The sequence below is a fragment of the Haliaeetus leucocephalus genome, unplaced genomic scaffold (genome assembly GCF_000737465.1).
Source record: "Haliaeetus leucocephalus isolate CR32 unplaced genomic scaffold, Haliaeetus_leucocephalus-4.0 Scaffold848, whole genome shotgun sequence".
Classification (NCBI taxonomy): domain Eukaryota; kingdom Metazoa; phylum Chordata; class Aves; order Accipitriformes; family Accipitridae; genus Haliaeetus; species Haliaeetus leucocephalus.
This window is the reverse complement of record NW_010973284.1, coordinates 3,639,041-3,655,924: the sequence shown is the minus strand read 5'-3', so window position 1 is coordinate 3,655,924 and position 16,884 is coordinate 3,639,041. Positions and strand designations below refer to the sequence as shown.

General features: G+C 46.1%; 2 protein-coding genes across 3 annotated transcripts; one reads left to right on the top strand and one right to left on the bottom strand.

Annotated features, from left to right (window-relative positions):
• The first annotated feature begins 447 nt into the window (after positions 1-447).
• On the top strand, positions 448-6,215 carry LRRC42 (leucine rich repeat containing 42). Of its 2 annotated transcripts, XM_010582344.1 has the most exons (7): positions 448-933; positions 3,066-3,197; positions 4,268-4,386; positions 4,810-4,898; positions 4,976-5,089; positions 5,242-5,326; positions 5,727-6,215. In XM_010582344.1, the coding sequence occupies exons 1-7, from the start codon at positions 461-463 to the stop codon at positions 5,981-5,983; spliced, it is 1,269 nt and encodes a 422-aa protein (XP_010580646.1). In that variant the 5' UTR covers positions 448-460; the 3' UTR covers positions 5,984-6,215. The 2 variants fall into 2 exon arrangements, with proteins under 2 accessions (XP_010580646.1, XP_010580647.1); XM_010582345.1 differs by lacking the exon at positions 3,066-3,197.
• Positions 6,216-10,998: 4,783 nt separating this feature from the next.
• LDLRAD1 (low density lipoprotein receptor class A domain containing 1) lies at positions 10,999-15,379 on the bottom strand. The gene is made up of 6 exons (XM_010582700.1): positions 15,359-15,379; positions 14,898-14,952; positions 13,167-13,301; positions 12,634-12,771; positions 11,943-12,071; positions 10,999-11,144 (listed from the first exon to the last, which is right to left on the bottom strand). The coding sequence occupies exons 1-6, from the start codon at positions 15,377-15,379 to the stop codon at positions 10,999-11,001; spliced, it is 624 nt and encodes a 207-aa protein (XP_010581002.1).
• Between the last annotated feature and the right edge of the window lie 1,505 nt (positions 15,380-16,884).

The following is a 16,884-nucleotide window of genomic DNA, read 5'->3' as shown; positions in this document are numbered from 1 at the left end:
GGGAGATTCTCCAGCAGGCTCCATTGCCCTGCTGCAGTCAGCCATTTGCCCTCCTCTTCCTCCCTTCCCTCCCCCCCCCCTCGCCTGCAGCAGAGCAGGCCAAGCTGTGGGGGCCCCTTCCCACCCAGCCCCCAGACCCCTTCCCGCTGCCCAGCATCCAGCCCCAGGCCACCGATAAGCGCCTGGCACAGGGTGGCAGGGCCCTGCCAGAGCAAAAGCTCTTCTCCTCGCCATCAGCCCTGTGTTCAGTTCCCACTTGACCCGTGTTGGCGGTTTGATGGCAGGCGGCACACACCCCTGTTCCACGCAGCCTGTCCTTCCTTGCGCTGCGGGGTTACGTGGCCATGCTCGGGGCGTTGAGGAGAGCCACCAGGCTTTGGGGTCTTTCCTGAGTAGTGTTTTCCTCTGTGGCTATTCTTTACCCGTCTACGGTTTGTTTTTGCAGAACTGGACGAGGGGAATGTCTTACTGTCTCCACTCAGAAAGCCATTTGGATACCGGGCCAATATATGTGCGTGAAAATGGGAAGCTGCACGTGGTAAATCAGGGTGCAGGCGGCATACAGAATGTCACTCCCAAAACAAGACCTTTTAGGCTGTTTTCCAGAGGATTTTCAGTGGAGCTTTGTATGAACAGGGAGGACGATAGGGCAAGGAGGCAGAGGACTGATCATTTCATCTTCACGTACACTAAGGAGGGGAACCTCCGGTACTCGGCCAAGTCTCTCTTCAGCCTAGTGCTGGGTTACATTTCTGACAATGTTGATCACATTGACTCGTTGATTGGTTTCCCAGAGCAGATTGCTGAAAAGCTCTTTTCAGCTGCAGAAGCAAGACAAAAGTTCACAGAACCAGTAACGGGACTGAGAGCTCTACAGAAGTTTACTGAAGCATATGGCAGTTTGGTGCTATGTTCGTTATGCTTGCGGAATAGGTAAGTGTGTTCAGTAACAAATATCGTCATCTGCTAGTGCTTCTTGCTAGCACACTTAAAGTTTCCCTTAAATTATTTTCTCTAAAAAATAATTAAAAAAAATCTCATGGGCATATGACACCACCTAATTTTAATGAAATGACCTGAGCCTTACCTGACTCTTCTGCTTGCTTCCTTTTGTCCCATTCCTTTCCTACAAGTGCAGCTGCTGGTTTCATTCTAAGACACAAATCATAACACAGGTAACAGACTACATCCGTGTTAACTAACAGGGGATTTTATGTGAAGGATTAAACCTGCAACTATTTTTTAACAATAATAATCAGCACTTCCACAGCAATCTGTGTGTTTAATGCCTTCTCAGGTGTTTCATGGGATGTTTTTGTAATTGCTGTTTATAAGCATTTCAACATATTTAGCTGACTACAGGTAATATACACCCTTGCAAACTGTCTGGATTTATTTACTATAAGCTTGCCATCCCATCATTCAGAAGAAGATACAGTCTTGTAGGTAAGTTACAGGCTTTGAAGTCAGGCAGGTTTTACCTTAGTTTATTGTGGTTCCCGTCCCCATATTGAATGTGCTTTGATGAGGTTCTGATTAGAGTCCAGCACCTGTTTTCCCATGTTCTCAATGTCCACGTTGTCTTTCACTAAAAGAGTCTTACCAAGCTTAAAACTGGATTATGTTTTTAAAGCCTTGCTCCTACTAAAGTCTTTCCCAGTAATATAACCCGTCTATCTTCCATCTGTACGCTTGAAAAAGGGAAGGTTTATCCAGTTTAAAATCAAAGCACAGGCATATTCATCTGAAGTGCCAAGGGTGTTCTGAGCACAGTAGGAATGTTTGAGCAGAGGTCAATTATCCTTTGTTTTATCCTTTAAACCTACTCCCTTTTTATCTCCAGTACAGATACTTTTTATGGGCTTAATTCAGAAATGAAGTTACTTCTGGCATCTTTTGCCATTACAGGAAGCTGAGTTAAGTATTGAGCCTTTGAAATCCAGGAAGTAAGGTATTAAGGCGTTTTCTGATGAATCTTACTTCTAAAAGAGCCCATTCTCTTCACAACCCCCCTGAGCTAGTGGTATCTTTCAAGAATTGGCTTGCACTTTGACTATAGGTACTGCCTTCCACATAGCTGAATTGCGTGGCAAAGGGATTTGGTGGGGTAGTTTGATAGGTATACTTGCAGTGGGAGGATATTAAGGTCTCCTTATTTGCATGGCCAAAGAGGTGTTCCTTGAGGGATCAAATTAGTAAGCAGCCCTCATTTCAGCAGTGAAGATGCTGACCTCGTGGTTTGTCTTGCACTGGGAATATAAGGTAAATTCAGGAGAGAGTAGTGAATTTGGGGCTTGTCTTGCCACGGGGACAGTAAAGAGGTAAATGCAGGGGAGATTGGTGAGGTAGTGACTGCTACGTGCTTATTACTGCATACTCATGCATGCCATTCTTTAGTGGTTTGTTCTGATCTCTAAACCTCCTGCTGAATAGTTCCAGCACAGATGTTTGCATGGCTGCAGAGTGAATCAGATCAGGGAACCAACACAGCTAAAAAAATAACACACTGAATAACTACTGCCTGGGGTGTAGTCACAGCTCTAGTTGGAGTCCTGCAGGTGTCCTCTAGTGAAGTATTTTATTTACGTATATAAAAAGTAAAATTTTGCCATTTGACAAGCTATCCTGATAACATTTGAGGTAGATTTTAAACCTGGATGAATGTGGGTTTGTCTACGCGCTTCCTAGATACTGAGGAAGAGCAGTTTGTGAAGTTGATTTATAGTAAACTGGAATATATATATTTTGCATTATTCTGAAATAATACAATAATAATCTGTAAAGAAGTCCCTAATTGCGATGTTTGCCAGATGAAGTCTTAATTGTTAGTCTGATATTTTGCATCAAAGCAAAAACATGACATTTGTTCAAGGATAAGACTGGGAACTCAGATGTGTTGTGTGCAGACTGCACATAAAAAGGTAGTTAGGACAGCTGGATAATTTCTGTCAATTTTCACATAGGTACTTACAAGAAACTACTGCATTATCCTTGTGATGCTTGAGGATATAGGTGCCGCCTTATATGCCTGAACGCTGATAGCTTTTTTTTTTCCCTCTTTGCAGATACCTGGTTATCTCTGAAAAGCTAGAAGAAATTAAGTCTTTCCGGGAGCTGACATGTTTGGATCTCTCCTGTTGTAAACTTGGAGATGAACATGAACTGCTGGAACACCTCACCAAAGAGGCTTTGTCTAGGTACTGATTTCTTGAGACACAGCTAAAAATAAGACTTTATTTTCCTATCACTAAGCAGTTCAAAGAATCAGGCTGTGACTTTAAAGGAAAGTTTCACAGGCAGCAATGTGTAAGTTTGAAGATTTTGGTTGTTCATAGAACCGTTCCTGAGGTAAACAAAATACAGAATTTATTGTACACAAAGCTCGTGATCCAAAGCACATAAAGGTCCTACAAATGTGCAACATCATTTACTGTCTCGTGTTTTTAAATCAACTTTTTATCATTTCCATTGGCCAGGTAAAAACTGCATCTTAAAAATTTGGAACAGTTTTACACTTTTATTTCCTTTTTAAGAGGGAACCTTATCAGCCAAATTTTTAACTAAACCAGTGTTCCAGATGAAGATTTCTGCAAGCAGGAGGTTGAATATTTAGTTAATTAACATTTCAAAAGAATAGATTTTATAATTTTGTTTGATACTAAAGATTGAAAAGTAGAAAATTTTGGAAATCAATAGACAGGATGACTGCTAATTAGGGGTTATTATGTTACTAGAAGATTTTGGTGCATTTTACGTCAAGGTTTTGTCCTGAAGTGCCCTGGAGAATGTTTTAGTGTTATGTTTTCCCCTGAGTTTTGTTCATCTACAGTATAATACCTCATTGCTTACTTAAAATCATTGCCGTATCTCTTACCAAATCTGTCCTCTCCCATTTTGCCAAGTGTTTTTCTCTTTTTAGTTTTGAGTGGATTTGAGATAGGCAGTCTTGGTTTAAAGAACTTCACTGTATAAAGAACCTTACTGTCTCTGTTAGCAAATGCGTGTGCTCTAGGATCGATTTGTCACTGGAGCTCTGCGAATAGCTGATCGAGTAAGTGCTTCTGTTGAGCTAGCAGAGGGAATATAAAGATATTTGTTAGTCCTACTAACCCAGGGTTCGTTCTTGCTACTTCTTACTAACGTTAACAAAGTAGACTGAAGGGTTGGCACAGGAAGACCCCGGCCTTCTGACACAGAGTTTTAGGACATTTTGCAAAACTGTCTAAAACAATGACTACACACTATGCATTTGTATCTCTCCTCCCAGCGTAAAACGGCTTCTCCTGAAAGACAACTCTTTATCAGACGCAGGTCTTCGCAGAATGACAGCACCAGTACGAGTATTGAAAAAGGGACTCGAGAATCTTTTGGTATTAGACTTGTCTTGTAAGTACTTCATGGTTTAATATTAGAAGCAACCTGTATCCTTTCTGATAAAAAGAATTTATCCTCCTTAATATTGAAGGAATACAAATAATTTGATGATTCCCATGACCCAAGTACTCAACCCCAAATTTCACCAACAACTTTCTAGAAGGCACATGTCATACCTGTAGTCTCAGCCGCTTGCTACTTACATAAATATTTTTAATAGTTTGAGAATTGGTATTGTAAATACTTGTATTTTGATCATTAGGGGGGAAAAGTCAGTTTTGACTCACTTTCAAAACATGAAGCATACTACAAAAAAAAAAAAAAGGCCCAAACCCCCTTGCGCCAGTATTAGCTTTTGGAACAAATAGTTTCTTGGTATTCTGATCATTTTCCTCCACATCTTGTAACTTAAGTTAGCTTTACTTGTCCTTACAGGTAACCCTAAAATCACAGATGTGGGAATTGGATACCTTCTTTCTTTCAAGAAATTGAATTGTTTGGACATCTCTGGGACAGGTCTCAAGGTAAAAAAGCATCTAAGTTTACTGGACAAGCGTAATCAAATGTTCTTCTCTGACTACTTTATTTCCCTTTTCACTAGGATGTTAATGCTGTCATTAAGCGGCTCCAAACGCAGATAGGCCTGGTTCACTCAAAAGTGCCTCTGAAAGAATTTGATCATAGTAACTGCAAAACAGAGGGATGGGCAGAACAGGTAAGGGGTTTTAAGTCTGTTTTATTCTCTAGAAATTGTCCTTATGGAATATTAAATCACTGAATAGGAGAGAACAAGGAATAGAGTTATTTCCAATGATATTTCTGTAAATTTTGCAAGAAATATTTTAATTCCTTCAAATGTTATTTCAGACAGTTTTGCAGTGGGAGCAGGCAGTTATGGAGGCCATCAAGCCACAAGACAACTTGAGATCCAGAACAGCAGCTCTGCACTTCTGTACGTAACTGCATAGAGACCACATAGTTTGTTTTCTTTTCTACAAGGAATATTTTCATACTTTTTTTTTTTTTAGTACAAATAGCATCTCAGGTGTGCAATTTCAGCCATTTGTGTAGCTGCATTACAATGCATTTGAGTTTTTTCATTTGTTAGACTGCTGGGTAACTCTTAAAAGTACAGCATGGCAGCATGCTTAGGGCAACATACAGTAACTGAGTTTTCTCCTTAAAATTCTGAGTCCAAAATATAAATGTTGTTTTTCCCTATGCACATTTCAGCAAAGCAGTCAGTATTCCAGGTTGGCTTGGCCAAAACAATTTGTAACACAGGTATGCATTTTACAGCATAATTCTGCTTTTCCCAAAATCTAAACTTGATTTTATTTGTTTTCCTGTAGATGGCAAGACACGCAGAATAGAGGAAGTAGTCAAATGCAGGCTGGTGGAGGCAGAAACAAAAGCATCTGGAAACTTGCAGTTTTATAAGGAAAAAGTTCAAAATTGCCATTTACCTTTGAAAAAGGAGGTAGCAGGCAGCCATGAATTAAAGAACAATAAAAAAAGAGCTTTGGCTGAACAAGAGAGAGAAAGGACTTCCAAACAGAAGCATCTGTGCCTCACTGTGGAGGACTGGGATTTGTTAAATACCTACTGAGTCAGAAAGAAGTGGGTCTTTTGTTTGTTGTTTTCTTGCTGATGACAGAATTTAGACATACTGAGAGGGAGTAACAAAGGAGACCAGTATTGTTAAATGTGGTTGCTGTGATATGCTTGTGGGTTAACCTACGCTTGGGGAGGGATAGAGTCAAGGAGGACGTTGATGATACTACTGTATATTTTCAATACATAATAATTTTTTCAAATAAAGTTTTTGTTGTCATCCTTAACTATTTCTTCTGACGTAGCTATCATTCACAAAAATAGCTGGTCCTATCGCTCTTCTCTTGCCTCCTGAGGGGCGGAAGACTAATCGCTGCAGCTCATCTGAAATGAAGTTGCACTGTGCTAGTGAAGTGCCCTGGGACTTTAACGGTGCTGGTAGAACATAAACCTCAGCCTGTAAGCACCAGGCTGTGCTGATAGAGCTCTGACAAAGGGAGGAAGCAAAGAGGCTAAGCACGGGCCCCAGGGGAGGGAGGCAGAGAGACAGTAACCCCTCGGTAACAGTTACTGCAGAAATCCAAAGTAGAACAGAAGTCCCATATCTCTCTCATTTTAGCCCAGGAAATGAAAGCTGAAACTGGGTTACTGTAGAGATTAGACTCTGCAGTTGTAATATATTCTCCCTTATAAGCAAATAGGCTGCATTTGAGAGCATTCTGTGGTTTAAAACCCATTCTTGGTGTGTGTGCATGCCTGCAATATACTAAGAGTACTTCCCCATCTAAAAACATTCAAGGAAGTTTATAATTCAAATGACACATATTTGCTGTAAAAAACCTAGACACTCAGACTCATTCTGTGTGGTCTGTCTGAAGCCAGGAGCACAGCTGTAATGCTGCAGGTGTGTTTATCATTGAATTCCTGCCCTGAGTGTTTCTATCAAAATTGGCTGAGGTACACAGTGCCCATGAGTTGGGCACTGTGACCATCATTGTGCTCTTAGGCCAAGAATTTACTACAGGTTTCCTCTATTAGTGCTTATTTAGAGGATATCTTCCCTTTACACTGTTGTTTACCATGGTTCAGCAACATGAAAAGCAACGCATCCTTGGAAATCATGAAGAGGCCAAGAAAAGGAGCTTCACCTCAAAAATGCATAAAGAGCTAACCCCCTCTCTCTCTTTGTTCTTTTATTGCTGAATTTTCCTCAAAAAAGGACTATACACAAACAAAACAAGCATACTTGCATTCAAGCCCTACATTTTTTCCCCAGAAACTCAAGGCTATTAATAGCTTCCACTGATGACTACATCAGCCCTCTGCTGAGACAAATAATGGCACAAATAGTGACTTAGCAAAACAGCGTCTCTAACAGGGAGGAAGATGACTCTGGTGCTCAAGTATAATCCTCCTCCTGCAGCTGGCTTCTGGTTCACCACGGATTTCTTTTGCTAGTCCTTCCACCACTGTGGAGATCTGCTAATCTGACCACGGAGAGATGCACGTCTCGGAGAATCGTATACTCCATTTCACATCAGTAAAGCAGCTGGGAGCTGATGCCTTGAGCCGGAAAATAGGCACATTGTGATTTGACATGAACAGTCTGCCCAGGTCACAGGCTTGTTGGTAAAATAATACAGTACATCTTTCCTTTTCACAAGAGGTGTCTCAGAGCACTGTGTTTCTTACGCTCTCCATGCCTGGTACAATTATTCCTTTTCTTAGGTTTCTTGCTGACCAGCAGACTTCCTCTTTTAAACACACCACTGTGTAAATTTTATCCTAAGACTTAGACACACTTACCACTATGTCCTCAACCCACTAGTCTCTGTTTATTGCTCTCTGTAAGGCACACAGCCTTCTGCTGACCAGGAACGAGGCAGTAAAAGAAAACCACAGGAGGAGACTCACCCTGAAATAGATAGGCTCAGCCAAGTGCCTGCTTAAACTGCCCACTCCAGGGCTGGCAGTTTCCAGGCTGGCTTCTGAGTCTTGCTGCCCGTGGACCGCTGCTTCCCGTGTCTCTCTTGGCTTGTCTCTTCACAGGTGTAGATCCAGAGCAGGATGAGTCCCCGGTTCCTCTCTCCTAACCTGAGGCCATTAATCACAGCTCTGGCCTCCCAGGAGCGCTGGCTGGGAACTGCTAACAGGGACATCAGCCAGAGAGCAAAGCTGGGGCTCTACCCTGCAGGTACGGGGTGGGTCAGCATCTCTGACACCAGTGAACCCCTGCTGGCTATATTAAATGCAGAGATCACATTCCTGACCCCATCGCTTTGTGGTTCAGCTCAATTACAAAGCTGAGAGCTGGCAGAAAGGGAGAGGAAGACTGCGTTCGGTTTCCTCTTTGCAGCCAGGGATATCCTCCATGCGCTCTAAGCCTGCCTCAGTTTCCTCACCTTCCTGCTGAAGGAAAGAGAAGGTGGCACAATAATCTTTCCTGCCCGAAGCCAGGAATTCGCCTTCTTTATCATGTCTCACAATAAAGTAAGAATTCCCAGATCCCAACACCGTCCCCATCCAGCCAAGGCAAGCCACCACTTGACCTCCGCTGCGGTGCAGAAGCAGCCTTCCACACAGCAAGCACATACATCTGACTCTCCATGCTCACACATTGCGTGCCCCGACCCTTTCCTCTTCACCCTGGGGAGCATCTTAAAACTTGGTAGAGGTTAGCTGTGACAACCATCAGCAAATATTGGACTGGGAGAACACAGCAGTTGCCATATGGGTCAGCCTAACCAGCATCCTCCTCCCAGCCGCAGCAAACATCGGAGGCTCCAGAAAGTCATGGCTGTCCCAATATCTTTGATACAGAGCAGATTATTTTTTTTTTTTACCAATCCTATGGGATGGGCCCTATGCTGAGCATGAGGATTTCTGTGGGTTTTGATTATTTTTTTTTTTTTAACAGCTGATTAGTTCACTCCTTACCAGCTACAGTTGTTGTTACCTACATACAGTTCCCATCATGAGGGATGAGATTCTTCTTCCCATCCTCTCCCACCTTTCTTTGACCGGTGCCCCATAGACACGTGCAGCAGTCGTGGCCCACCCGCCCCCTCCAATGCAGAGCGCTTGTTGCGCATCCTCCCACTTCAAAGCCAAGGAACAGGCTGAACCAAATCTGAATCGGAAAGCAGCTCTTCTCCCCCAGGAAGGAGAGGCTGACCCGGTAGCGCTGCCTCTGAATCACCCCTCCTTGAGCTCCTTTAAGAAGTGCTGCAAGACTTCCTCATTGGTTGCCCCAGAACATACTTTGGGGTAAACAAGAGGAACAACAGCAACTACAATAAGCCAGGCTTTATCTGCCAACCCCAGCTCAGCCTTGCTGAAGTGTTAGATGTCTGTGACTCTCCAGTAAAAACACACATCTCCATTTCAGGCTTTGATTGAGGCTGGAAGCTTGCAAGTGAGAAATGTTTACCTAGAAAACTCCTAACCTCTCTTCCGAGCTGCAGCACTGAATGCACTGCAGTAAAGTTTTAGAGGCACAGAAAAAGCAAGCCATCCATCCCAGCCAGGCGTGGAGAAGGACAGGTTATTAAATGTGGCTTATAAAAGTTTCCTGTAGTACCGGTTCCATTGTGCAGAGTTTGGCCATCTCATTCCAGGTGAAATATGAGTCAGAATACTGTAAAGCTATTTTTAAAAGATCTGAGATCTACAGCTGTATCCTAGTGACCTATTAGAAGAAACATTGACCGTTGATACAAGTCATGGTGACATGCAGACTTGCAGGCCACAGGACAGAGAGGAAATGAGTGAATGGGGTTTTATTTTTAAAGACCTATGACCCAGGATGGTGGTGGGAAGATTGCCTGATGTTTATTTTGGGCCTAGAAAAGTAAGTGCACTCACTGTAAATGTGGGTTTTTCTCAGAGACAATGTTTTAGACACCGATGAGATTTTCAAAGGAGAAAGACCATATCTTTCCTAAATTTCAGTGGCACATCCATATCTATACCCTGAAAACTGCTTTGAAGGTTTGGCTGCCTGATCCTGCTTTGCTGGCAGAGGAACGAAACAAGCAACGAACAGATCCCATGTCATCCCACACCGCCCTGGGAGCGGCACTCGGTTTTCTGCTGCTCTCTGCTCTGGTCCGAGGCTGCGACTTTTATTTCTCCTTTCTTTGCCAACTTCAGTGCAAACGCATCCCAGCCCCACGGCTGCTCTCAACCTGTTAAACTGCTGCTCCAAAACTGCACAGCCTTGAGAGAAGTACGTTTTATATACATGCTTGTTCCTTGCCCTGGCTTGCAGGGACAGCTAGACGGTCACAGGGGCACGGTGATTTATCCCCACAAACCCTGACAGCTCTCCACTTCAGTTTTCCTTGCCATTACGCTCTCCGCACTGGCCTTCATGGTTTGAGAAGAGCGCAGGAGGCGGCTTGTGCGGCAGCTCCCCACGGTGTGATCCTCAGCACAGCGTCCCCAAGGAAGCATCCTGGGAGCAGCGACGCAGAGCCTTCAAAGCTGCTCCCGAAACCATCTGCAGACGTGCTCTGAAGACAAACACAAGCTTCTCCTCCTGCCCGCAAGGATCAGGAGCGTGAAGACGTGTCAGAGGGAAATGCTAACCCAAGGGCTAGAAAGGCTCACCTCACTCAGCTCCTGCTCTTTAGGGTAGTCCTTGATATACCTTCATCTGGCTGCCTACAAAGGCACCAGCACGTCCGTACAGGAGAAACCCCTCGCCCAGGGTTGCCCAGACACGGTATCTGTGCTGGCAGCAGCTGGTAAACAGTTTCCAGCAGCCTGCATGCAACCCACCGAATCAATGCTGCAAGACGGTGCTCTGCCCACGTGGAAAGGGCTCACCCTCACGGGACAGGAGAACCCTTGAAGGTGTCCCACGGCCAGCGTCTAGCCTGCAGCATGGGCTGCCATACGCATTTCGCCCCCGTTCAGCGTCGCTGCGGGGCGGACGGCGCGCTGCTGCTGAGGATTTGCTTGGCTTGGAGCTTCCCAAGGGGGTGGCAGAGGAGGAGGACACCAAGGCTTCAAGGTGACGATGCAGGAAGCACCCTGCTGTCTCCAGCGCTGCCAGGTGCCAAGACTTCACGGTCTGCAGATATACTCATCGGACCAGCTGAGGCAGTGCTGGACGCCGTCCCGGCACAGCCTCCTGGGGATGCAGGAGCAGTACTCGTAGAGCACAGGGCTGCAGCTCCACCACTCCGACCCGCACAGGGGGCAGGCGGCCACTGGGAGGGATGGAAAACAGGGAACAGAAATGCTTCTGCTGCACTGACCCCTTCCCTCCATTCTTACGTGGGTAGCTACCCTTTCACCCCCGGCAGCTACTGAAAAGCCACTGGTGATGACCCTGCGTCTGTGAACCCACCAAAGAGGACACTCGCTTGGTGCTACTTGTGGGAGACAACCACGGAGCGTGACATTGCGATGATCTTCATGGCAGATATGCCATCCTGGGAGGAACACCTAGCTGCAATTTATTATTTTTTTCTAGCAAGCTACTCTAGAGAAAGCTGCTGATACAGGCAAGTCTCGCCTGAGGCTCAAAACCAGGGGGATGACTTCGGAACAAACCTGCTGCTCATTTTAGCGAGAGAAGGATCTAGATGGCTTTGAAGCTGCCGAGGCATGCGCAGTCCCCCTGGCTCAGAGACTTACCCATCTCCTGACCAACAACCAAAGGCCAGTTTGGACGATCGCCGCTGCCTACAGCTACACATCACGATGAAACTGCTCCACACTCAGCAAACCACAAAGGAGGAGTGACTTTTGGGGCTGGGAAAAAAGCACGGAGCCTTTCCCCTCTCGGTTGCCACCAGGCTTTGACACAGAGCCCTTGGCAGCTGACGGGATGGAGCCCGCACGGTTCATACGCACGTCCTACCCCAGCTATTTTGTGTTTCAGCAGTGGATGTCAGCCTCCAGGCACTTCCAGCAGCATCAGTGAGCACCTCACCTGTACAACCTATTTCAATCCATCAGGACAAAAGACCTTTTGCCCAACAGCAGCCAGAAGAGAGACTTACAGCTCCCCATCTCGTCCGAGCAGTCTCCGCAGTCGTTCATCCCGTTACACCTCTGATCGGCATAGACCCAGTATGCGGGGTTACTGCAGCGGAAAACCAGGTATCCTGGAAGGCTGTGGGGCAAGTCACCTGCAAGCGAGGACACACAGGACACGTGCTCGACTCCGCCGGGCACAAACGCATCGGCTAAAACGGGGATAGCAGCTACCAAAGGCTGCTGTCATGGGGGGTTGGTTGGTCCTTCCCCGTGTGGTGTCAGGGCATGAACGATGCTGCAGATGGGGAAGCTGTGGTTGGAGAGGGAAAGGGATGCTCATGGCTGAGCCGGAATCAGAGTTCGGGTGCTGCATGCTTTTGCATTAGTGAGGTTTTTTCCAGGGTAACTGGATAATAAATTAACCACATAGGCATACAGGTTAACCAATGGAGGAAAACTGCACCGTGGTTTAAAAAAAAAAAAACAAAAAAAAACACTAGAAAGATTAGAGGAGCTTGGAGTCTTTGATTCCTGGCTCTCCCGCTGGGTTTTGGGCAGTGCCATCTCTCAGCATCTGCCCTACAAAGGATCTACCAGGCTTATCTGCTCACATAAGCGGCCAGAAGTGCAGAGCAGGATTAGAGGGACACCGGCTGCTCTGTCTCACAACAGGAAGACCAGCACGGGGAGGACGGTCACAACAAAACCACTCACCGCAGAGTTTCTCCTGCTCATCCTCTCCGCTCCTGCAGTTGCTGACTCTGTCACAGACCTGGCTGGCCGGGATGCAGGTCGCTCTGTTGTCGCACAAAAAGCCTGTCCGGTTATTGGAGGCTGCACAGAAGCGGTTCACTGAAGCAAGAAATACTTTATTTTCCAACGTTTTCACAGTATGAGGAACAGATCAAGAGGAAGAAAGGGGGATTTCCAAAATTCATTTGTTGTTCTGGAGGTAACCAAGGGCCAGGATTAATCTCTGGTAGGTTCATGGCAGGGTCTGATAACTATACCAGTACTCTGAAGCACGACTGTGCCACCCAGAGTTACCACAGCCCGATGGAGCAGGACAACAGAGCCGAGGAACAGGCTGGCACAGCCCTGCACCATCCTGCTGCTCCCTTTCCTTCCTCCCGGTCCGCACCGGGAAGCGCCACTTCACGCACGGCGATTGATACGAAGGCTCTTCTCACGCAACATAATTTTCTGCCTCCCTTGCCAAAAAAAAGAACAACTCTCGGGATACCGACCTGGCGGGCGTAGCAGGAGTCCCAGTGCCACCGCCAAACCCACGGCGGCAGCGAGGACGAGCAGTGCCGCGGCAGAGACGCAGACGTGCCTCCGCGTGCAGCCCGCGCGGGCGCTGCGTGGCTGGCAGCCGTCTGCTGGGAGGCAAGAGCGAGAGGTGAAGGGCTGGGGAAGGGTCCAGAGGGGCTGAGTGGCATTTTGGGGGTGTTTCGGAAGGGAACGGCACGGAGCGGCGAGGGTGATGTTTTGGGAGCTTTGCACTGGCGGGGGGCTGATGGGGTTTAGGGGTTGATAGTTGGGGATTAAAAGGCGAACTCCGATGTTAAACACCTCCTCATAGGGAATTCCGCTGCTTGCGGTGTGGAAGAGACCGTGCTGCCGTGACGGAGCAGTGGGACCGAACAGCGCAAACGCCGCGTCTCCGTCGGAGCTCACCCAACGCACTTGGATGCAGAAGGGTGGAGGAGGCCAAGCCCCTGCCCGACCCCGTGGGACAGCAGTGCCGTTTTCATGGCGAGAGCAGCCAAAACACGGGGCAGGCCGGTATAAGGCTGGGAAAGGTGCCCTCCCAGAGCCCCCAGCAAAACTCAAGAGGTAAAATTTAATTTCACAGCACTTCGGGCTTTCTGCCCCAACCAGGACTTGAACACTCCCACAGAACGAGGCTGAATTATCAGCTCAAAATGGTGAGAAACAGCCAAAGAGCAGCCCTTTCCCTCCCCAAAGACATCTCCAGGGTACAAAGGGCAGCAGCCTCCCAGGGACTCCAACTTTCAGAAAGTCACGTTTGTAAATCAAACCAAATCCGGAAGCTAAAGACCAAACCCACAGTCATTGCAACACAACAGCAGCGCACGTAAAAGCAACGCCGACCAGCTGCCCTCATCTCAGCTCTCTGCAGCACCAGTGCTTTGTCTCTAAACCAACGTTGTATTTGCTCGCATTACTTCCTATTTCCAGACCAACAGAAAAAAAATTAACGTGATCATCTGAGAAACATGTAACCCGTCACTTAAGACAACCCTGCACGTATAATTGGATTTTGGCATTTCTGAACTTAAAGAGCTTTGATCAAAAAGTTAGAATTTGTCTTAGCTGTGCTTCATATTTACTTAGTTGTTGTGTTGTGCAAAGGCAAGTGAAGGCACAGCCTTTGCTCAACAGCAAAGGGATCCCAGCTGCAGTAACCACCCTCTCCGTCATGCTTGAGCAGGAATCAAACGCAGAACATTTCAGCTTGAAAGAAAAGTGGTGAATTACAGCATGTCTCTGTCTACAAGGCAACACCTTTGACCAGAAAACACAACAGTTGCAAATAGACAGGAGTATAAAGTAACGGCAGTGATGAAATGTTGTTGCAACACAGTCTACAGGTTTGTGATTGATTGTTTGATCCCACCTTCTCCTTCTTAATAAGGACAACATTTGCTGAAGTTTGGCTATTAAAACATATAGAAAACCTATAGCAAGTTCATTATGAGCCTTTCTGTGACAGACAAGGATTACCTATCATGCTACTATACCGTAAGACTGCCAACTCCAGGCCAGCAAAGAACAGCTTAAGTTTATGAATTTTATGGTCTGGATGTTTCACTACACAGAAGGGGGGAGGGGGACAGGGAAATCAGTCTTAACAGACCATAAATACTGGTTGTATTTTACATTACATAGATAGTTTCAACTGATTTATACTTTAACAATAAAAATGTTAAGCTCTGCATTTTATTCGTTACCTCTTTCTCCAGAGAAGGACTTTGTTGAATCCAAAGTAGCTACATCACCATTTCTCTAGAAGGAAAGAAATAAAAGACTGTTTACAGAAGCAGCACGCAGTAACCACGAAAGGTATGGCCTTTCTAGTTCTCATACCATCTTAGCCAGGAATATAGAATGTATTCCTTTATTTTTACATACAAGCAAAAATTGCCTCAGTGGAAACGTGGCACATTTAATTCACACAGCAAACAATCAGATCACCTTTTAAATCTTAGTTACCCATTTGTAAAACAAACACCAATGCAAGTCCAGTGCTTTATATCAATACTTTCCTTTTGTATCAAGTTAGGTTAAGTAGAAACAACTTGAAATCTCACAGAAACCAGTGATAAAGAGGTCAGACAAACAACACTATCAAGAACACATGTACTTTAGGAAACAGCTGCACATAAGATTTTTCTGAAGAGAAGAACAGTACCTGGGGGTGAGTTTTGTTCATGCTTTCCAGACAGCCCTCACAGCAGCTCAAAGGACCGCAGGGAGTTTTCTGCACCTTTGCATGAGTGATGTTACCAGGATACAAAACCCAACAGAGGAAGGAAAGCAAGGAGCGCGCTTGCTGCCCAGGCACGCAAGCAGGAGAGGATGAGGAAGGCAGCGCTTCAGCTGCAGTTGGAAGCGGGATTTCTGGTTTGCTTCTCATTCCTCCTGGCTCCATCTTGGTTTCACAACAGGGCATTAGGCAAATCATAAAGCACACGGAGATTTTGGATGTCGAGAACCCTGCTGCCGCTCCCGACGCCAGTTTGGAAGATGAACGCTCACCCCTAGCTGATGCCGACTGCATTTACCCTGGTGCTGGTCAGGAAGAACCCCCCTTCATGATGAATTTTTGAGGGAAGAGAGTCTGATCATCTTCAAGTCTCCTTTCTGCCCACCTCCTTCCCAAGACAGAGCTGAGACACTGACCTCGTAGCAGCATCAGCCTGGACTCCCACAAGATGTTCAGATGTCAGTAGAGCTGTGCAGGATACAACCATCTGGAATAGCTTCCCTGCTTGGGCAACAACCACTGGCATAGGAAATCCTCCAGGGTCCTCTCTCTTACTTGCATACTTGAATTTCCAGGCCTGCAGTTAAGTCTTAGCAGCTCAGCCTGTAGCTAACAGGAACTTACAAATAGATTGCAGCCTTTGAAACTGGCCGCGGGTCTCAGCACAGCAGACGCAGAGTGGAGTTTTGCAGCTTCGAGGATAAAGTGTCGTGAGCAGGCAGCTTTGCCGCGGGGGTAGGGGGGCAGAAAAAGCACCGGCATAAAGTGTTCGAGGAGCCCGCGTTCTTCTTGCTCACAGGAGGGTTCATGGGACTCAAGTGCCTCCAAATTGCTGCCACCTCACATATCACGACTCCTCCCCAAGCACTAGCAAAACGAGCTTACCAGGGCTTCGGAGGAGAAGCTGGCAGCTATATTGCCTATACGTTGGCCCCAAGAGAGTTGTCTCGAATTGATTCAAAGCACCAAATAATGCCCGACATGGAGGAACAATTATGGCTGCTTCCCTCTCCCATACCTACACATACAACTCATTCCCGATTACATCAAGTTAATATATGCTTCCTGACAAGGGCGTCTGCTAACCCTGCACTCACCCGTTCCCAGACTAGCCGGAATTAAATATAGTCTTTCAGGAGCTCCTTCTTCGGCATGGCAACACCAATTTGTCCAAAGCAGAAGCTTCTCACAGGAATACATCACCGTTAAACTTGGTGATAGAAAGCTCTCCTGTTCCAAGGGGGATTTGGGGTGAAAACACCAAATGCCAAGCAGCAAACAGTCTGCAAGTCTGGGCACCTGCTACAATATGGAAGAATGACAGAGTAAGGGTTAAAACCTGAGTATCTTAAATTCCGGACCTGTTTCTCTTTAAAAAGGAAGTTTTAGTTTCTAATCAGACTTGATACAGAAGGACTATTTTGAGCCTTCAGAAAGCTTATTAGGTGATT

Coding starts and splice junctions, on each gene's coding strand:
- LRRC42 (XM_010582344.1), top strand. CDS start 461: ATGTCTTACTGTCTCCACTCAGAAAGCCATTTGGATACCGGGCCAATA. Junction 5,090..5,241: donor CAGAGGGATGGGCAGAACAG/GTAAGGGGTTTT, acceptor ATGTTATTTCAG/ACAGTTTTGCAGTGGGAGCA. Junction 5,327..5,726: donor AACAGCAGCTCTGCACTTCT/GTACGTAACTGC, acceptor GTTTTCCTGTAG/ATGGCAAGACACGCAGAATA.
- LDLRAD1 (XM_010582700.1), bottom strand. CDS start 15,379: ATGAACAAAACTCACCCCCAG. Junction 14,953..15,358: donor TGAACAAAACTCACCCCCAG/GTACTGTTCTTC, acceptor CTTTCCTTCTAG/AGAAATGGTGATGTAGCTAC. Junction 12,072..12,633: donor TGAGCAGGAGAAACTCTGCG/GTGAGTGGTTTT, acceptor CCTCGCTTGCAG/GTGACTTGCCCCACAGCCTT.